The 21,132-nt window shown below is 56.5% G+C and overlaps 1 protein-coding gene across 1 annotated transcript; it reads right to left on the reverse strand.

Annotated features, from left to right (window-relative positions):
- Window positions 1-5,433: 5,433 nt before the first annotated feature.
- LOC309794237 (uncharacterized protein) lies at window positions 5,434-20,922 on the reverse strand (the record flags this gene model as incomplete). The annotated part of the gene is given in 16 exon segments (XM_082605438.1): window positions 5,434-5,658; window positions 5,752-5,877; window positions 5,967-6,128; window positions 6,316-6,472; window positions 7,028-7,110; window positions 8,212-8,805; window positions 8,808-8,905; window positions 10,474-10,558; window positions 16,617-16,684; window positions 17,371-17,396; window positions 17,836-18,068; window positions 18,246-18,371; window positions 18,457-18,618; window positions 19,311-19,467; window positions 19,551-19,633; window positions 20,461-20,922. Coding segments are annotated over 16 exon segments (2,847 nt in total).
- Window positions 20,923-21,132: the final 210 nt, after the last annotated feature.

Below are 21,132 nucleotides of genomic sequence, written 5' to 3' on the forward strand. Positions count from 1 at the left end.
GGCAGGACACACAACCCCATTAGGGAAAGCAGAGGTGCACTGGTCCATCCACCCAGGGCGGAGCCTTTGGGAGAGAGAGGCACCTCGTGCCAAGGGTGAGGAAGAGGCTGACTGTGCAGCCATCAGCCACCTTCGTGCAGCACTGCCGTGAGGAGGCACATCCCTCCCAAGCTCTGAGGCACTGGGATGCTATGGGCACATTCCACGGTGATGACTTTGTCCCCTAAGCATTGGGGCTTAAGTGAGAGCCCACTTCTGCCACAGATTCTAGAGCTGAAACTTTGGCTTTGATAGAGGGCCAGCCACAGTCTTGGAAAGCACGTTGGAATGTGGATCCCGGCTCTCCTGCTGGGCGGGTCTCTCAACCAGTCTGAGCCTTGATCTTCAGATGTGTAAAATGGGTGCAATAGTGCCAACTCGGGGTTGTTGTAAAGATGAAATGAAATAAGGAATAAAAAAGAGTCCTAGGGCTTCCCTGGTGGCGCAGTGGTTGAGAGTCCGCCTGCCGATGCAGGGGACACGGGTTCGTGCCCCGGTCCGGGAAGATCCCACATGCCGCGGAGCGGCTGGGCCCGTGAGCCATGGCCGCTGAGGCTGCGCGTCCGGAGCCCGTGCTCCGCAACGGGAGAGGCCACAGCGGTGAGAGGCCCGCGTACCGCAAAAAAAAAAAAAAAAAAAAAAAAAAGAGCCCTAGACAAATGCTGGACACGTTACTTTCCCCTTTATTAGCATCCCCTCTATTTTGGCATCTTTTGCATTAACTATGCTCACTGGCAACCATTGACATAGAGGTTAGTCAGCCTCCATGGACAGGGCTGCTCCTCACAGCCCTGGGAAGCAGGGGTGTTGAGCCTGGGGGAGGGGTGGGGCACATGGGCACCTAGCCAACCCCAGGGAGGGGCAGTATTGACCAAGCAGGACTGATAAAGCTGCCCTCCCTTGAATGGTCACCCCATGCAGGTGACTGAGGGGATGAAATGAGTCCCGGATAGAAAGAGCAGATTGCCCTCCCCTCCCCCAAGCCTCTCCCATATGTCAGACCAGAGCCCTGAGGTCACCACCCCTGTCCAGCTCAGGAAGTCTCCCGGATTGGCTTTGAGAGAAACACCCACCCCACCCCCCACCCCAGGGTCCCCTCCAGGCCTCCTCAGGATTCCTGATAGGGCCACAGAGATCTGCGGGTGGAGCGCAGCTTCTTGGTATCCTCCCCAGGGTCTGGGTGAAAGGGTCCCAGGCCAGAGCCCCTACCAGGCCCGGGGTGCAGCTCATGTCACTGCTCCACATGGGCAACTAACCCCACACACCACCAAGCCCCCCAGCACTGGCTCAGAAAAGGAGGGGGCTGCTCCCTAAACAGCCTTGACCTGGGTCTCGGGAAGAGGGGCTGCTCCAAGCCCAGAAAGGCCTGGGAGGGCCTTGCACCAGCCCTGGGGCTCAGCTCTCAGGGCCTCCCCCAGCCCAGTCCCCTCCCTCACGCCTACAGGACAGTGTGCTTGTCTACCTCCTTCATTGCCCAGAGCTTGTCTTCCTTGTCAGCTCCCATTGCTCCATCCAATACATTTACTGAGCTCCTATTACAGCCTAGTTAGGAGGATGGTGAGGAGGGCAAAGCCATCCCTGCCCTGAAGGAAAGAGGACAACAAAGCTTAGTTTACTGAGCACTTACTACGAGCCTGGACTGTTCTAAGCATTTGGCTTTCACAACTTCCGAGGGAGGTGGTACTTAGCAGGAAGGAAAGTGAGCCCACAGGGTTAAGTGGCTTGGCCAGGGTTACAGATGGAATCAGTGGCAGAGATGGGATGCACGCCAGGATAGCATGGCTCCAGAGCCTGTGGCCTTCGCGCCCTGCCCTCCAATAATGGCCATGATGGCCATCAGTACAGGGGGCCTTGGGGACAGACCGGGGAGGGTGGGAGTGGTGGGGAAAGAACAGAGATCTGTGGCAGAAGGTGAACCCTGAACTGAGCTTTGAAGATGGCAATAATTTATTGTTGCGGGTGTCAGCTCCTACCGCCCGCCAGTCTGTGAACTCCCTAAAGAAAGAGGCTGCGTTTTGGCACATCTCTTTCTCTCCAGGATCCAATAGAGCGTCTGATACACGGTGCACTCAATTAACAGCTGCTGATGAAATAGATGAATAAAAAAAGTAACCGGGTTTGGGGGTGGAGGTCATGTCCTCTTTCTCTTTGATGTCTGAGCTCCTAACGCAGCTCTGGGCATGTGGATGAGAACCGAGGCGCACCTCGTTCCTCAGTGGGGGTGGGATCTGGCATGAGTGGATGGTGACACCTTCCCCCTGGCTTAGCACGCTGGGCGGGTCACCTCTGAGCGACCACTGTGGACTAAACCAACTGCCCAGTGCCCAGACAGGCTTGGGGTGCAGGAGGATGAATGAAGGCAGCGACTATGCGGACAGGGGGGCGGGAGGGGGAGGGGAAATGAGGGAGGGGCAGGGAAAGGGCAATTGGCAAGAGTGGCAGAAGCCCCCCTACCCCCTGGCCGCCTACCCCGTGGCAAAACTCAGATGGCATCCGAGAGGCACTCTCCCAGTTCATTCACTGGTGTCTCCCCTCAGTAAGCACTGGCTGAGCCCCAGCAGTCGGCTGGACACAGCCCGGCCCCCTCAGCACACACGGTCTACGGTCAACACCCGGGCAGGAGGGCACAGATGTGCCAACACCTGAGTGCACCCCACTCTCTCTGGGTGCCACAGAGGAGGGGGTGTCCATCTCAGTCGGAGTGTTGAATAAAAATCTGGCGGTCTCCAATAAAACAAAGAGAACAGGGGAGGAAGCTCAGATCAAACGGAGGTCACTCACTGAACAAGGGCCTGAGGGGTCCAGCCATGTGACTGGTTCACTGAGAACAGTTTAGAATGGCAGGACCTCTGGGTGGGTGGGGAGAAGCCAGTATAGAATTAGGGCCAGAGAGAGGCCAGGAGAAGCCAGACCCCGGTGGCCTCTTGGCTGGTGAGGAGTCTGGACTTTCCTCAGTGGCCAGTGGGGAGCTATTGCAGCATCTCTAAGCCGGGAGGAGCACTTTCCGTTTCCAGCAATGGCCCTGGCTGGCGTGTGAAGCACGGATAAAGGGGAAGCTCAAACCGGAGGCAGGGAGGCCAGGGAGGCCATGGAGGCTGTGGCAACCTGCCCAGCAAGTGAAGACATTGAGGACATCGAGCATCCACAGGATGGACTTGTGAGGGGGCGTGAAGGAGGCAGGGAGCCAAGAGGACTCCCAGGCTCCTGGCTTGGATTTCGGGGTCCTCTGGGATGGAGGACCACGAAGGCCCAGATCTGGGAGAAGGAGGGACGCTCCTTCAGATGAGTGGATCTGAGGAGGTGATGGCCGGCTCCTCTGGGCATGTGAGACTGGAACAGAGGAGAGGCGCCTCGATGGAGAGTCATCAGGACATACTGGTAATTGTGACCATGGATACGTCCCAGATGGCCCAAGGAGGGGCGGGGTGAAGAAGCAAAAGGGAAGACTGCCTACGTCAGAATCCCTGGGACCCGTCCCCGTGAGGAGCAAGCAGAACCAGAGGAGGCTGCACGTCTAAGCCGGGACGTCCAGAGAAGCAGGGGGAACAGGGGTCCAGAGGGGAGGCGGGGAGGAGGGTCAGCATCAGCACAGGCTGAGGTCACTCCTTGAGTCATGCATCTGGTCACTGAGTGGCTTGGAATGGCAGGACCTCGGGGCAAGCAGAGGGGTGGGGGGACTGCAGGTGAGGATGCCCAAAGGAAGCTGCCTCTGCAGAAAGCAGGAAGGCAGTAGCTGGGGCCGGAGTCACTGTCCTAGGCCTCTTTCTCCCCACACTTGCCCTGCACTAACCCCTTGCATTCTGCCCCAAGGCCTCTGTACCTCTTTCCCGCATGTCCATGTTTGCAGGGCGCCATCACCCGGGAGCCACCTGTGGCCCTGTGTTTGTCATTATCGGCCCCGTGGCTGACGGTCAGCCCGGGTGCCTTGTGTCCCTCCCAGCTGGGAGCTCTCTGGGCCAGGCCTCGTCAGGGTGGGCCGTTCAGCCCGACCTCACCCACCCACCTCGCCCCACCGACCCCAGTCAGGGCCTTGGCAGGTGCCACCCTCAGAAACCAAGCCAGAATCAAAAATATATTTGCAAGAAAGTGGGAAACTTTATTGAATTCGCTTTTCTTTTTAGTAGAGAAGCTGAGGAATCAGAGGAGGCAGGTCAGGGGGAAGAGGAAGCAGACCAGGAGAGAAGGGTGGGGAGTGGCTGCCCTCGGGAGGGTGCGGGTCGAGAGCGGAGTGGCCGAGCCTGGGGTCCTGCAGTCCCTCCTTTGCTCCTGCAGGGAACCGTCAGCTCTCTCCTCTGGGTGCTGAAGACAGAGCGAGGGGCTGCCCGGCAGATTTAAAGCTTAATTTTTTCTGAAATGCGGCGAGCGGAGGTGGTACCGCTAGTAGAGACGGTGCTGCCTTGGCTGACGTTTCCTGGGAAATGGAAGAGGCGAAAGACCTTCAGGCTGGAGAAGACCCAGCTCAGGCCAGCTCAGGCCCCCCTGGAGGGCCCCAAACCCCTAGTCAGTCTGGTGGCGTGGTGGGTAGTTGATGGGGACTCTGTGTTATTGTCTGGGGGACTCCCTCCATGACAGCCCCGTCTGTGGGGTTGTGGGGACAGAGCCACCTATTTTGAAAGGAAAAGAGAGGAGCAGGGGACCCCTTCTGCTCCGGTACCATCCCCTCTTCCTACACTGGGGAACCCAGCACTGCCGCCCAGCCCGCCCACAGGGCCATAAGCAGGGGCCTCGTCACCTCTCCCACTGGGTTATTTCCTTACCTCCTGTGGTGAAGCCGGGAAACCTGGGAGAAAGGAGAGAGGCAGCCATGAGCGGAAGGCAACTGAGGACAGCCGCCTACCTGTCCTCACATGGAGTCTCTCAGATCATCACTTGGAGCCCCTGAGTTGGGCTCTTTTCCCAGCTGTGCCCCCAGCCCACAGAGCAGCAGCATCAGGTGACTCCCAGGCCTGGCCTGTCTGTCTGTGAAGCCTCAGGAGGATATTATTAGGCATTTGCTGGACGTTTGGTCCCCCCTCTGCTTCACTCGACCCCTTACCCCTCCCTTGATCCCACAAGGATGGCCTGATCCCTGAAGATAGTCTGAAGGCAGTTACATCTCTATTTTAACAGCTTTCTTGGGCTGCCCTGAATCCAAGCTAATACTTTTCCAATATGAGATATTTTCTCCATAGTCCCTAGTCCTGCCAGTCTAACCTGGAGGCCCGAATTCAAAAGTTAAAGGAAACGCCCCTACAGTCTGATGCCAGAGGACAAGGAGGAAGCTCTGGTCCTGGATCTTGGTCCAGGCTGTTGAAGCTCAGACAGGTGTCCTTCCCTCCCAGACACAAGGGCCTGATCTCTTAGGCCCTGCCTGCTCTGACAGCCCAGGGTCCCACAGTCACTTTCCCACATGACCTACTTGGCGTCCTGGCCCTCCAGCAGGCTGCGGTAGGTGGCGATCTCCTGCTCCAGCCGCGTCTTGATGTCCAGCAGCATCTTGTACTCCTGGTTCTGGCACTCCATGTCACTGCGGAGCTCGCTCAGCTGGGCCTCGATGCTGCTGATGAGGCCCTGGATCTGCTGCAGCTGCAGGGCGTAGCGGCACTCGGTGTCCGCCAGCGTGCTCTCCAGCCCGGCTTTCTGGTGGGGCAGCAGAGGAGAAGGTCAGAGGGGAGGCGGGCCAGGGGGAGGGGCCTAGAGGGGGCAGCCGCTGGGCAGGGGCAGCAGGGGTACCATGCTCAGCTGGGACTGCAGCTCAATCTCCAGACCCTGGAGCGTACGCCTGAGCTCCGTGATCTCCGTCTTGCTGGTCTGGATAATGGCGGTGTTGGAAGACACCTCCTTGGTCAGCTCTGCACTCTGGAATTCAAGCAGGACCAAGGTGACGGAAGAGCCCAGCTGGAGGGCCCGAGCACCCCCTGGCTCAGCGAGGTTAGAGGGCCAGGTACCTTGCTGTGGAACCAGGCCTCGGCATCCCGGCGGTTCTTCTCCGCCATGGCCTCGTACTGCTCCCTCATCTCCGCCAGCACGCGGCTTAGGTCAATGCCTGGGGTGGCGTCCATCTCCACATTGACCTGGCCGGCCACCTGGTTTTTGAACTCCTTCATCTCCTGTAGGGATGGAAAAGGAAGATGCATGAAGCTCCTCAGCCTGCCCCTCCTCGGCTCTGAATGCTACTGGAATGTTCTGGAATGTGCTTCCAGGTCCCACCGTGGAGGGCTGAGCCTGGCTGCGGCAGAGGGCTCCCCGTCATCACTGAAGGTGATTCAGCCACGGCAAGCACAGCCCACCTCTCACCTCCTCGTGGTTCTTCTTCATGTAGGCCAGCTCCTCGTTCAGGCTCTCAATCTGCATCTCCAGGTCGGTCTTCATCAGGGTCAGTTCATCCAGCACCCTGCGCAGGCCGTTGATGTCAGCCTCCACGCTCTGGCGCAGGGTCAGCTCGTTCTCATACCTAAAGGATTTTTAAATTGAAAAAACAACATAGAGGGCTTCCCTGGTGGCGCAGTGGTTGAGAGTCCGCCTGCCGATGCAGGGGACACGGGTTTGTGCCCCGGTCCGGGAAGATCCCACACGCCGCGGAGCAGCTGGGCCCGTGAGCCATGGCCGCTGAGCCTGCGCGTCCGGAGCCTGTGCTCCGCAGCGGGAGAGGCCACAACAGTGAGAGGCCCGCGTAATGCAAAAACAACAACAACAACAAAAAAAACAAAAAACAAAAATAGAAATGGTATTAGGAGTTTGGGTTTTTGAGCACAAGTCACCCGTTCTCCTTACTTAGCACTGCAGTAAACCTTTCTCTGCTCCAATAAGAAAAGGAAGGAAGGAAGGGAGGGAGGGAGGGAGGGAGGGAGGAAGGAAGGAATGATATTAGACACTCCACTGCCCCTGCACTGGACTCTGCTACTTCCACAAGACCTTCACTCCTGGGATGCTCTGGTTACATTGTTCAGAGGAGCATTTGTCTAAAACTATAACTGCTGGGAAAGGGGAATGAGGGAAATAAACTCACTTGAGCCTGAAGTCGTCGGCAGCCAGCCTGGAGTTATCAATCTCCAGAATGATCTGGTTGTTTTCGATGGTGGCCGCCAGGATCTGCAAAATACAGAAGGTAACCAACCACTGGAGGGTCCACAAGCTTGGGGAGCAGGACTGGGAAAACACGGGCAGGACGGGTGGCCATCAGATTCTGCCTCCTCTCTGCCCCTGTGAGCTGGGACAGGGCACTTCTCTCTGGGCCTCAGTTCCTCTTCTGTAAAGTGAGAGACGGGACGGGTCCCCTTGGTTTGTTCTGTCACTCCATCATTCTATGTCTGGTCATGGTGGGAAAGATCGGGATGTACATTTCAGGGGAACGACCCCACCAAGAACATCTGTGGTTGGTCACGTCTCTGCAGCGTCAGACTGGCAACCTCTCATGGCCGCTGTCTTGAGGGCCTTTCTTCTCCTTAAGATCAGGACAGAATCAGCCTGGCCCCCCCCCCAACCGTTCATAATAACATCACTGGAGCTGGCCTCCCCTCTGAGCAGGGTGGGATTCCAACAAATATCCCCATCCATTTGAATTTCTTGTCTGAACTTTTGTGTTCCAAAGCATTTAAAATCCACCCCACATAGCTGGGACTCAGCCCAGGCAGATGGATTTCCGTTCCAACAAGCTGGCATCACAAAGTGATGGACAGGCCTTGAGGGAGAGAATCTCAGCTTAGCACTGCCTAAGCCTCTGCCTGCATCATCTCCCCTACCTGGTCGCTGCCCATTGAGAATGCCAGTTTAAAGGAGGCCCCTAGAAAATAGTGTTCCCAAACCAATGAATGAACATGCATTCCTTTCTCTGTTGGTTTTAGTCATTCTTAGTGGCTTTTAAAACTTCCAAATAACCCAGCACAGCTTCCAAATAACCCAGTGGGTTGGGATTATAGAGATTAAGTCAGTAATAACATAACTGGAAAGCAGTAAAAAAAATGTTGCATGAGTAAGAACAATAAAAATGAATAATGGGAGAGAACGCATAGCCTGAGAAAGCCCAGCAGGAATAGAGGTGCTTGATAGGCAGTAAAAGACTAGATTTTCCCCCAAAGAAAGGGTAAGAATTCTGCCCACACTGCATCTTCTGGTCCCTGGGGACCCTGCTTTTCCTGGCCATCACGTCTCTGCCCTGATCAGAGGAACCCTCCTCGACCTGCAAGGACTCACCTTGGCCCGGAGGTCCTCGATGGTCTTGAAGTAGGGGCTGTAGTCCTGCTCTGGGATGGTTGGGCTCTTCTTCAGATGCCAGTCGCGGATCTTCACCTCCAGGTCAGTGTTGGCCTCCTCCAGGGCGTGCACCTTCTCCAGGTAGGAGGCCAGGCGGTCGTTGAGGTTCTGCATGGTGGTCTTCTCATTGCCAGAGAGGAGGCCGCCATCGCCACCACTGAGGCAGACGCCAAGGCCACCACCATATCCTCCACCAAAGTCGCCAAAGCCACCACCAAAACACCCACCAAAGCTGCCACCTCCAAGGCCACCTCCAAAGCCTCCACCCAAACCACTACCAGCCCCTCCACCAAAGCCGCAGCTCATGCCACCCCCAAGGCCCCCAGATGATCCCCCAGAGAAAAACCGGGTTGAGCCGCTAGAGATACTGCGACCTCCTCCCAGCTTGCAGGAGCCACCCCCATAGCTAGCAGAGGAATTCTGCAGGAAACAGCTCATGGTGAGAGCAAGATGGGCAGAGAGCGCTGGTGCGGTAGGATCTTGGCTTGGCCTGGCCGAGGACTGTGGCTCTTCCCCAGAGTGGATGCCTTTTATACACCTTCCAGGGGGTTGGACAGTTGCCCCATCTTCTCTCCTCCCTTCTCCACCCTCTGACTGGTGCCAACTGCACGTCTGTTTCCCACAAGCTCATTACCTATGTTCTCCAGGGTGGGTTGTGCCACTGGGGGAGGGGGCATTTTTTTTTTTTCTTAATCCTTAACAAAAGTGATGATTCAGAGGGAACAGTGTTCTACTTGAGACTACCCTTTGACAACTGAATTCTGTCTCACCTCTCCACTTAGGGAACTCTCTCCCATCGGCCCCACCCAATGTTAGAACCGGGACTGAGCTGCACCGGTCTGCCAGGGAGCCTCTGCAGAGGAAGGGTGGCTGCAAAGTGGTCCCGCGTTGTCACTTCAGCCCTCTGCCTCCCTCCTTCCTGTTCCTAAAAGGTCTGACTGGAAGGTTCTGCATCTTTCTCAGCATTTCATCTACTCCAGTGCTCCCAGCAGCAATGACGAACTTTGCTTGGTCCTGTGGAATCAACAACCTTGAAGGCTTTTAGGCTGAGAAAAAAATGGCTCCAAGACCATCAGGTAAAGTCATGGTGGCAAGGGACCTTAGGGACCATCCAACACAGTTTCCTCAGTTGGGGAAACTGAGGCATAGAAAGAGCCAGTGGCCCTGCACATTATAATAGCTAACACCCTGAGATCCCTCACCATATGCAGGCACTGGGCTAAGAAATTTATATTGACTGCCTCATTTAATCTTTGCAACAGCCCGATAAGGTGAGTACTCCTATTATCCCCATTTTACACAGGAGGAAACTGAGCCTTAAGGGCAGAGTCAGGACTGAAACCCAAGTCTGGTCCTGTCTACACTAGGCTCAGTTTTTTAGGCATTTTTTCCTACAGTAAAATGGACAAATCATAAGCATCCAGCTTAATGCATTTTTACGCACGTATGAAAATTTAAGCATGTGTTTACTTGTGTAACCACCAGCCAGAACATTTCTAGCACCCAATAAAGCTCATTGTACCTTTTCCCAGTCAATCGCCCCCCATACACCCCGTGCCCCTAGCATACCCATAATTCCAACTCTGTCACCATAGATCAATTCGGATGTTCTCAGCCAGGGGCTATTTTGCTCCCCAAGGGACATTTGATAGTGTCTGGAGACATTTTGGTTGTCACAACTGGGGGATGCTACTGGGACCTAGAGGATAGACACCAGAGATGCGGCTAAATATCCTACTGTGCACAGGACAGCCCCTGCCCCAAAGAATTCTCCAGCCCAGAAGGTCAGTAGTGTCGAGGTCAAAAAGCCCTAGGTCAGCCTGGCCCATGGGTTTAATTACTCCATTATAGCAGCCACAGAGCCATAGCCACGTCCAGAAAGGAAGTCTTGTAATACTGAGCAGGGTTCTTTCTAGCCCCCCAACCACATGACACCTGCCTCAGCTTGTGAGTGTTTGACCAAGAAGCCACATAGAGGATGTGACCCAGAACCTGGGGCCAGGGTCTCTGCCGAGGAGCCTGGGATGGGACTGAAACTCAGGGTCTGCTTAGGAAGCCAGCGGAGGAGGCCTCACCACTCAGGCTGAAAGAAAAAAGAAACGGGTCTTGAGCTGGCCTCTCAGAAGCCCGGGAGAGAAGGAGAGGTTCCAGGGCTGAGAGTGCAGGAAGGACACTGGACTCGGACTCAAAGCCTCCACTCACCAAGGGGGCCAAGGTTGCCGTGAATGGCCTCCTGGGAGCTGCCCGCCCACAGCAGCCTGAGGGGCTGGGTGGGATAGGCCAGGAGCTGGAGTGAGGTGTTGCAGGCTTGAGGTTGTCCTGGAAGCCCCTTCGCTGATTCAGCAAGACCAGAAGGGAGGGTTCGGAGTCAGGGCTTTGTTGGCCTCTGTTTTCTATGGGTAGGGAAGTGGGCCTGCATCTCCCCCAGTGGGTGTCAGTGTCAGGGAGAGAGCCACGTCGGGCTGCAGTGCTCTAAGACCACGGGGAGGCCAGGGACTCAGGCTGACCCCTGACCCTGCCCTGCCCTCCTGCCCAACCTGATGGCTCAGCTCTCTCTCTGAAAACGTGTGATTCAGCCCAAAGTGGGAGCCCTCCAAGAAGGTGATTAATGGAACCTGCCAGACCTGGAACGACAATCCTCCTGGGGCTGAAGAGCAGGTTCGGCCAACGCCTCTTAGGCGAACAATAACCACAGATCCTCCAAAGCCCCACGGTGGCCAGGACATGCCTCCCTCACGGGGTCAGGGCTCGGCCCCTCTGCACGCCTCCCGAGCAGGGTATGCCTTGACACAGGAATGCCTTCCTCTGACCCAAAGTGAACCCCAGGGCCCATGGGGCGGGGGGACACATGCCAGCGCTCCTGAAGGGAGCTGGGTAGAGAGGCATCCTGGGGACCCCATTTCTCCTCTCCCAGCCCTTGTCCAAATGGGGCAGGACAGAGTGCTGGGGCTGAGGCACTGCCCACATGTCTAAAGCTTCCTTCTTTGCGTTCTGGCAAAATCACCTCTGCTCTAACGTTTCCAGGGAAGGGGAGGGAAAGCCCCATTTATGAGTGACCCCTGCAGAGGAAGCTGAGTTTAACAGGTTGTCACACAACAACAGGAGAGGGGTTTTATTCGCCCCATTGTATAGATGAGGCAGCTGAGGTTCAGGGAAGCTAGGTCACTAGTCCAAGGTCACCATGAAGTCAAGATTTAAACTGGCATCTGGTTCCCTCTACCCCACCAGCTGGTGTCTTGGAGCCTTGCTGCAAACTCGGTGTCTGATCTCTGAGGGTTCCATTCTGTATGTGTTAAAAGATAATAAAACAACACTAGGTAACATTTCGGGATACTGTGCGAAACACTCTACAGGCCTGACTTCATGTGGCCCTTGATACAACTCTGCTGCTGCTATTGTATCCCTTTTCCAGATGAGGAAACAAAGGCCCAGAGAGGTTAACCACATTGCCCAAACTTGAGTATGTCAGAGCCAAGATTCAAACCTCTGGCTCTAGGGTCTGCGCCCTTACCTACTGCCTGGTCAATCCCTTTCAGGCCATGAAAGGCCCTGTCCCATCCATAGGGCCTTCTCTCTTGCCCTCTCCATTCTCAGGCCTCCTGTCACCCAAGACCCAGCCGGTGGATGGTCTTGCATCCCACAGTGGTTAGGCCTGTGCAGCTGTTGGCCTGATGGTCAGCCTGTCTGCCGTCTGGCCTGATGTGAGCTCCAAAGCTTGGGGGCTTGTAAGGGTACTTACTCAACGCAAAATGTCAAAGCCTAAATTGTCCTAGGAAATTGCCTGTCCAACTCCTTCATTTCACACGTGGAAAAAACTGAGACCCAGAATGCCAAGGCCCAGGGCAGTGGGAAGGGAAGAGTAATCCATGGATCTCTAGCTCTACCACTGATTCACTGTACATATGGTGTACATATGGGGGTACATATGGTGATTCATTGTGGGCCTTACATTGAAATGGCTTCTAAGTTTCCTTCAGCAATGCCCTCTGAGGCTCTTGTTCTCAAAAATTTATCCAGAGTCACCATATTGTTCATCTGCAAAGTTGAGGCCTAGACCTCATCCCCCAGCTCCTAACCCGGCGTTCCTTGCTTGAATCTTGGATCGGGCTCCTCCCTCCTTCCCTCTCTCCCTGGACGACAGGGGGCCTGGATCCCAGGCTGGCTGACCACCTCCCAAAGTGTCCTAAGGCTCCCCCCCAGGGGAAGGGTCTCTTGTGAAAGGCAGACCCACCCCAGACGGTGGACCCGGGCCCTCTGTCAGCCCTCTACCCTCAGAGACACCTGCTTGACACAGCAATCCTCAGGAGCCTTCTCCAGACTAGCCTCAAGGCCTCAGGGCTTCACGTTTCTACATAATCAGCTTTCTAAAATCCCTTTTATACCACCAGGGTTCCCCAGAAACCCAGCGAGGCCAGCAAAGGCTTTGAATTAGGTGGACCTGTTTCAACCCTACTCTGCTACAGACTGGCTGTGTGACCTTGGGAAACTTACTCAACCTTTCAGTGCCTCGGTGCCGCAACTGAAAAACAGGCATTAGATGAGTTAGTATTTGAGAAGCACCTGACCCACAGGAGCTCCCGGCAGGCAGAAGGCTACTCTTCCCTCCCTGTTACAAGTGAGGAAATGCGAGCTTCTCCTTGTTAGATGGCCCGGCGGAGAATTCTTCTGGGCCTCCTCCATCCAGTGCCAGCTCATTGCTTTGCCTCCCTCTCTGGTTTCTACAGCCAGCACGGCACCCACAGCAACCAGACATGTGACAGTTGGTGGCATTCCTGTCTTATTTCTCCCACTCAGTCTTACATTCCCTGAAGACAAGGGCTTTGTCCTCTGAATACTGCTCCTGGCACAGGGGAGCTCTGGCTAACCGTCCGAGAAGCTGTTTCAGAGACACGCCGTCTGCTGGCTTTAAGTGAGAAGGAATATCTAGCAGGAATGGTATCAAGTCGGGTCACCCCAGCTGCAAATCTCATGGGAAAAGCTGCCACCTTCTTATTTCCCCTCGTGCCGCCAGCTGCCCACGGAGGGACAGGTGACCCCCAGGTGGGCACATGCCCAAGACATGAGCGAATGTCCAGAGCCATGGCTAAGGCAAGAAAGAGCAAAAGAGAAGAAAGTTCATGCATTCGTGCAACAGCTATTTATTGAGCTACCCCTCTGAGGACTCAGCAGTGCAGGGAGGAGACACAGCCCCTGCTATCACAGGCCAGGCTCCCTTCTGAGGTCCCAGGACGCAGAGCAGCCCACAGACAACCTCGGGATCAGCTCGTCCAGTCAGACACCTCCATTTAAAGATGTGGAAACTGACACCCGGAGGAGAACAGGGACCAAAGTCCTCAGGGAGAGAGGGGTGGGCATGCCCCACGCCTGCTCTGGGAAAGCCAGCCTGAGCACAGGACACACCCGGGGCCCTAATCCCTAGTCCCGAAGCTGCCCTCTCTGTGGGGAGGAGAGAGGCCTGCTGCCTGCTTCCCGGATTGGCTGGAAACCCAGCCCCACCTCCATCCAGGGGCAGGAAGCGGGCTGTCTCTGCCCCGAAGATGATTTAAGGGCTCAGCCAGGCACGAGCTATCCCTAGGTGTGGACATCTCACTCCACGGTCAGGCAGGGGACAGGACTTGGCCAGTTCCAAGGGCTTCTCTGATAGCCTGTCCCTGAATCCCAGCAGAGCAGGAACGGGAACTCAGGGGAGATAGAAGCAGCCTCCCCTTCCCACCCCCACAGCTCAGGGTCTGGCCCAGAGAGAAGGCTCACTGGATGAGGGCTGAGCCCCCATGCCACCCTGCACCTTTGCAGATGTGGTTATTTTTGCAAGCAAAGAAGACTCTTCGGTGGCTGTTTAGAAGGCCTGAGACCTCTCAACAGAGGCCCGGAAGTCGGCGAGGCACGAGCAGCAGCCTGGCCACAGTGGGGTCGGAGAGTTCCCAAAAGGAGCCTGGCTGACCCCAGGATGTTGGGGACCTGGAACCTGGTGCTCTGGGCTTGAACCACAGCGTGAGAGACCAAGGTGGCATGTGACGACAATCTTTCTGACTGTAATGGCTGTGTGACACTTGAACAGGCTGCCCCTAGAGGTTAAGAAATGGGTTTCAGACCAGCACACCCTCTAAGGAAGGTGTTGCCAACTTCTGTCACCCTATGGCATCCAGGGAAAAGCAAAGGTCTGGAATCAGAGAGACCATCCCAAACCCAGTTTCACTATTTCCTAGTTTATGGCTTCATTCAAGTGACTGAGCTTCCCTGGCCCTCGGTTTCCTCTTCTGAAAACTGCCTCTGAAGTCTGACCCCCAGCTTCAAAAGCTGTCTGGAGAGTAAATGAGATGCCATCCATTGAATGCCCTGCCCAGAGCCTGGCAGTGTGCAGACACTTAATAAATTCCCTTTCCTTCCTCCGGCCCCAGGGAAATCTGGCCTCAAAGTGTGTACTCAGGAGACACATTCTAGATTAAATCTCCCCCAGAAAGAACAGATGCCACCTTCTCTCCAGCCATGGCTGCTGGGTGAGGAGTTGTGCCCAGGGAGACCTACGGGCTCCCTCTCAGAGGGCCCGGCCCTCCTCCCAAATGATCTGATTCCAAGGAAAACAGCGGCACCTCCTACCTGCTCTTCCCAACAGAACAAAGAAACCGGTTCTCCCTCTCCCCGCAATCCTCACCCGAGCCCAGCCCAGCCATGGCACCCAGAGTTCTCCACTTCCTCATTCCCTGCCCTCTATCAGGGGCTATGAATCCCAAAGGAAACAGCCCCAAACCAGAAGCAACAAATCAGGTGTGCATGGATACCGCTGCTCTAATGAGCCCTCAGGTGGAGACTGGTGACAGGAGAGCAGGAGCAGGATTTAGACAGAGAAGGACAAGTAGGGGTTGGTGTTGCTTTGGACTTAAGCTTGGAGAAATCAGGGAGGACTTCCTGGAGCTGGTGTTTTTCGCTCTGGGCACTTTCAGTGCTTTGTGGGGAGATGGCAGCTTCGGGGGGGATGGGGGCCAGCTTTGCAGGGGGGCAGAGAGGGGAACTGGCTCAGCCGCTCTGGAGGTCAGGTGTGCCTGGCTGGAAAAGAGGGGAGGTTCGGGGGGTACATATGGTGAGGGCCAGAAGCAAGGAGGAAGGTCCTGGCAATGCGCTGTGAAGAACCAGGGCCTGGGGTCCCAGAACAAGCCCTGGTCTTGGAGTCATACAGGTGTGGGGCCCAGCCCCAGCCCTGCTGCTTACTATCCATTCACGAGGCCTCTGGGCAAGTCATCAGCCTGACTTCCTCATCTGTAAGTTTCTCTAAGTTCCCTCATCTCTAAGATGGAATAATAAATCCTGACCACCGGCAGTTGATTAAATGAGACCCTTAGGTGGGTGTGCCTAGCGCAGTGCCAACCATACAGTGGTGAACCAGAGCCATCTATTCAGTCAACCATCCAGTAAGTGATTAGTCCATGTGTCCAGCCCTGTGCTAAGTACAACACACTGCTCTAAGGAATCCCGCCTCCTGCTTCTGTGATCACTAAATGGGGTAAGCAAGACAGCAAGTCATCTGAGCCACCTGATTTGTCCCAGGCGCCCCAGGTAACCCAAAGAGTGACCGTGCAGGGACGAGTTCAAAGTCAGGGGGAGATGGAAGCATGTGGGCCCTGGGCTTCCTCAGAGGCCACCAACAAGAAAAACTGGACATACTACCAAGAGATATTTGCAAAAGGAAAAGCAATTCTTTATTGCATGGACATGGTACAAACCATGAGTTTGTTACACGATACAGCTGCTTCTCGCACCTCCCTGCTATAAGGGAGGTGGGAAAGCTGAAGCGGGGTCTGGGAAAGCATGTGAAGCACCCAACTAGGAGATGAGGGACCCCTTGAGCTGGACCCTCTGAAGGCAGGGCCTGGAGTTTGCTTTTCCTTTCTTTTCTTTTTTTTCCCCTTTATTTATTATTTATTATTATTTTTTTAGCTGTGTTGGGTCTTCATTGCTGCACGCGGGCTTTCTCTAGTTGCAGCAAGTGGGGGGTTGCTCTTGGTTGCAGTGCGAGGGCTTCTGATTGCAGTGGCTTCTCTTGTTGCGGAGCACAGGCTCTAGGTGCATGGGCTTCGGTAGTTGTGGCTCGCGGGCTCTAGGGCGCAGGCTCAGTAGTTGTGGCTCGCGGGCTTAGTTGCTCCGTGGCATGTGGGATCTTCCTGGACCAGGGCTCAAACCCGTGTCCCCTGCACTGGCAGGTGGATTCTTAACCACTGCGCTACCAGGGAAGCCCGAGTTTGCTTTTCTGGTCCCTCCGGCCAGCTGTCCACTCAGCCTGGGGAGGGTGGGGATGACGGGGGTGTCTCTCCTGCGCTGGGCACTTAGATGTCTCTCTTTTGAGCAGAAACCACCTTCCCATCCACTGACTCCTCAACATTGATGAGGACTTTGCCGCTGCCACCACCTCCCAGGAAGGCTGTAGAAAGAAGAGGCAAGCTTTAGAGGGGGAGACTCTCCATGTCCTCCCTCCCAAGGGGCCAGGACCTTGGCTGAGCTCTGGGAGAACTGCACAGCACCCCTGATAACGGCCATTGGCCAATCCTCCCAGAGCTGCCAGGAGGACTGGTGCTGAATCACTCATCAAAGAGATTGGCGGTGGCAGCGGGAGGTATGCTCTGCAGTGAGCAAGAATGTCAGGGCTTTTAAGCTGTACATAAACAGAAATTAATCATGGGCATCTTACCATAACTGCATGAAGGTGGGGCAGGCGGGGTGGGGGGAGGCAGGGTTTGGGGGGGCTATGCCCTGGACAAAGCTTACTCAGCCTGGAAGGTTCTCAGTAAATCTTCAATCCCAACCCTACCTGGGGCTGATAGAGGGGTCCCACTGGGGAAGAGGTACCTACTGGAATGGGCATGTCCCCACCCTACTGGGATGCTTGGCCTCTTTCAACTTCCTCCCCATTCCAAGAAGAATGGTGGCTTCAATAGCTTCCCTCTCCCCTTAACTCAGGAAGAGCTAAGTCTCTTGGACTTCTCTGGCCGTTCAGTGGTTGTCTCCACACTTCCACTGCAGGGGGCACGGGTTCAATCCCTGGTCGGGGAACTAAGATCCCGCATGCCGCCCAGTGTGGCCAGAAAAAAGAAGAGTGAAGCCTCTTACCTTCTCTGGTACCAATGCCAGCCATCCTGAAAGAAAGGGGGAAGCAGATGTAAGCAACGGACAAAAGCTCAGGTCTGCCTACAGGAGGCCCCGGGGCACAGCTTAGCCGTCCTCTCCAGCCCTCACACCACCCTCACTCCCACATCTGACTTCTCTAAAGCCTGGGACATCCTGAGAGCCACCCCCAAGCACACAGATTCTGATCTATGATAACACCCCATCTATTTCATGCTGGAAATGGAACCAGCATTAAATCCAAGACCACGAGCCCAGCTGCTATCATTTACAGAAGGCACACAGGTCCAGAGAGGTGACATGACCTGCCCAAGGTAACGGCCAAAGACTAGAGCGCAGAGTCCAGCACCTCTTACTCCTTGTTCTGTTCTCTTTTCACTGTAGATGCTGCACTTAAGATGACTCTCCCTCCTCAACCACAACTGGCCCCTCCCTCACTGCCCCCTGCACCCGAGCCCCCGCCTGGCGTCCTGGCCCTCCAGCAGGCTGCGGTAGGTGGCGATCTCCTGCTCCAGCCGCGTCTTGATGTCCAGCAGCATCTTGTACTCCTGGTTCTGGCACTCCATGTCACTGCGGAGCTCACTCAGCTGGGCCTCGATGCTGCTGATGAGGCCCTGGATCTGCTGCAGCTGCAGGGCGTAGCGGCACTCGGTCTCCGCCAGCGTGCTCTCCAGCCCGGCTTTCTGGTGGGGCAACAGACCAACAGACATCACATCAGGCTAGACAGGAAGCCGCCGAGGGCTTGGGGAGAGGGGCTGAATGGATCGCAAGGAACAGACCCAAAGGGAGCTCGGGAACGCCAAGGCTTACACAGCCATGGAGGGTGGGAGAGGCTGGGGTGGGTGGGGTGGGAGCCAGACCATGCTGAGCTGGGACTGCAGCTCCATCTCCAGCCCCTGCATCGTGCGTCTCAGGTCTACAATCTCCGTCTTGCTGGTCTGGATCATCTCTGTGTTGGAGGCCACCTCCTTATTCAGCTCCTCTGTCTGTAGGTCACACACAAGACAAGTGAGCTCCGCGGGCCTCCCAGGAGCTCAGGGAGCTGGAGCGGGGCTGGCAAGTCAGGCCCACCTTGCTGTGGAACCAGGCCTCGGCATCCCGGCGGTTCTTCTCCGCCATGGCCTCGTACTGCTCCCTCATCTCCGCCAGCACGCGGGTCAGGTCCACGCCCGGTGCTGCGTCCATCTCCACGTTGACCTGGCCGGCCAGCTGGTTGCTGAACTCCTTCATCTCCTGCAGGGTGGGTGGGGCCCATTCAGAGACAGAGGGCGGAAGCCAGAACCGAGTCTGGGGTCCCACGTGCCAATCCCGGCTCCATCCCTAACTCACCACGTGACGTTGGCTCTGCCCCGTACCCACCCCGGGCCCCTGTTTCCCAACTGCACATGAAGACTTTTTTTATTTTTGCGGTACGCGGGCCTCTCACTGTTGTGGCCTCTCCTGCTGCGGAGCACAGGCTCCGGATGCGCAGGCTCAGCAGCCATGGCTCACGGGCCCAGCCGCTCCGCGGCATGTGGGATCCTCCCGGACCGGGGCACGAACCCGTGTCCCCTGCATCGGCAGGCGGACTCTCAACCACTGAGCCACCAGGGAAGCCCCACGTGAAGACTTTTGATCGCACGAGCCCCTCAGCACTAAGGGTCCCTCCTCCTCTCTAGGTCCTGCCGAGGGAGGACCTCAAGACAGTAGGGCCCTTGTGTGAGTTCATGAAGCAAATCAGGACAGCAGTGCCCACTGGCCACCTGGCCTGGCTATAGATCAGAGGAGAAAAGGGGTCTGGGTCGACAGTGCCCCTTCCTCTCCATGGGGACCCCTGTGTTGGGGGGCGTGCATATCTGAACCACGAAGCCCTTCTCCCAACTATGAGGAGGCCCCAGAGGCCCCACTCTGCCTCCCATCAGCCCCAGCCACTGCCTGGCTCTCACCTCCTCGTGGTTCTTCCGGAGGTAGGCCAGCTCCTCGTTCAGGCTCTCAGTCTGCAGCTCCAGGTCGGTTCTGGCCAGGGTCAGCTCGTCCAGCACCCTGCGCAGGCCGTTGATGTCAGCCTCCATGCTCTGGCGCACGGCCAGCTCATTCTCATACCTGGAAAGGAAGAGAGAACCCAAGTGAGGAAGGGTGAGGGGTCTGGGCCACTTGAGCTGGGAGAGGGAGCACAGGGAACATACTTGAGTCTGAAGTCATCCGCAGCCAGCCTGGCGTTGTCCATCTCCAGGATAACCCGGGAGTTGTCGATAGTGGCCGCCAGGATCTGCAGGATACAGGGAGCTGGTGTCTAGAGGACCCCTCCCTCTTCCCTGCTGTTCTCCCTGCCCTGCACCCCAGGCGGGACCCCTCAGTAAACATCTCCCCTCTGACACCAGCAACGGAAGCCTGTAGGGCCCCGGGGCAGAGTCCAGGCCACCACTTGGTCTGCCCCAAGCCACCCTCCTCGTCTCCAGAACATGAAAGACCAAGGAGCCAGGGTTGCAGAGAACCCCCTGTGGAAACTGCCTGACCTGGAAAGGGTGCCTTCTTGGGGGTACTCCACCAACCTCCCCTGTAGACAACTCATGGTCGCCGGCCTCCTGCACACCTTAACACAGCCAAGCATCTACAGAACATTCCAGTCAGGGGGAAACTGGAGGGCAGCTGCAGAAACTGGTGCAGGTGAGTGAAGGGTGAGCGAGTGGCTGGGAGAGCCCATACCCAGTTCCAGGTCTCCTAAGGTCCAACAGTGCTTTTGCCACCCAAGACATTCGAAGGGTGACGCAGGCAGTCCTGGCGTTCTGGACTCCTAGAACTTGAGGTTCATCTCTACACCTCCGTTCTTGCAAAACAACCAAAGGAACGCTCTAGGCAGAGCCCTGCAGGGTGTGAGCACTGCCCCTACCTCGGCCCCTACTGGTCGAGACCAGCGTGCCAGGATCCCCAGCACAGCCAGGTTGAGCAGATGTTTGCAGGCATCCACACCTGGAACGCATTCCGCATGCTCCAAGTTTGCCGAGGTTACACATCATTACCTGGGAAAGCAAGGATTTCCCCCAGGCAGCTGGCACCAGCCACCTGCTCCCCTCTGCCTGACACCCGAGGACTCACCTTGTCTCGGAGTTCTTCGATGGTCTTGAAGTAGGGGCTGTAGTCATGCTCCGGGCTGGCTGGGCTCTGCTTCTGGTACCAGTCGCGGATCTTCACCTCCAGGTCAGCGTTGGCCTCCTCCAGGGCACGCACCTTCTCCAGGTAGGACGCCAGGCGGTCGTTGAGGTTCTGCATGGTGAGCTTCTCGTTGCCAGAGAGGAGGCCGCCACCGCCGAAGTCACCAAAGCCACCACCAAAGCCTCCACCCAAACCACTACCAGCCCCTCCACTGAAGCCGCCCCCATAGCCCCCTGCTGACCCCGAGGAGACAAACCTGGCAGAAGGAACTGAGATACTGCAGCTCCCACCTCCCCCATAGAGACTCCCCCCACCAAAGCCTCCTCCCCCAGCCATGAGGGAACCCCCCCAGGTCGAGCCACCCCCAAAGGTGGAGGAAGAAGTCTGCAGAAATGTGGTGCTCATGGCCAGGCAGCAGCCCTGAGCTCTCAGCAGCACAAGCAAAGCTGGCAGGAGGCGTGAGCTGGGCTGAAACCCAAGGTCTGCACCTGTCACCCCCAGCCCCAGGCTCCTTATATACCCCTCCCAGGGTGTTGTGGGACCATGTCTCCTCCCCCAAAGGGAAGCCAACTCCTTCTGCGTTCCTGACAAACACAGCCACCTGCACACCTCTAC

The sequence above is a fragment of the Mesoplodon mirus genome, assembly GCF_964341445.2.
Source record: "Mesoplodon mirus genome assembly, chromosome: 18".
NCBI classification, from domain to species: Eukaryota; Metazoa; Chordata; class Mammalia; order Artiodactyla; family Ziphiidae; genus Mesoplodon; species Mesoplodon mirus.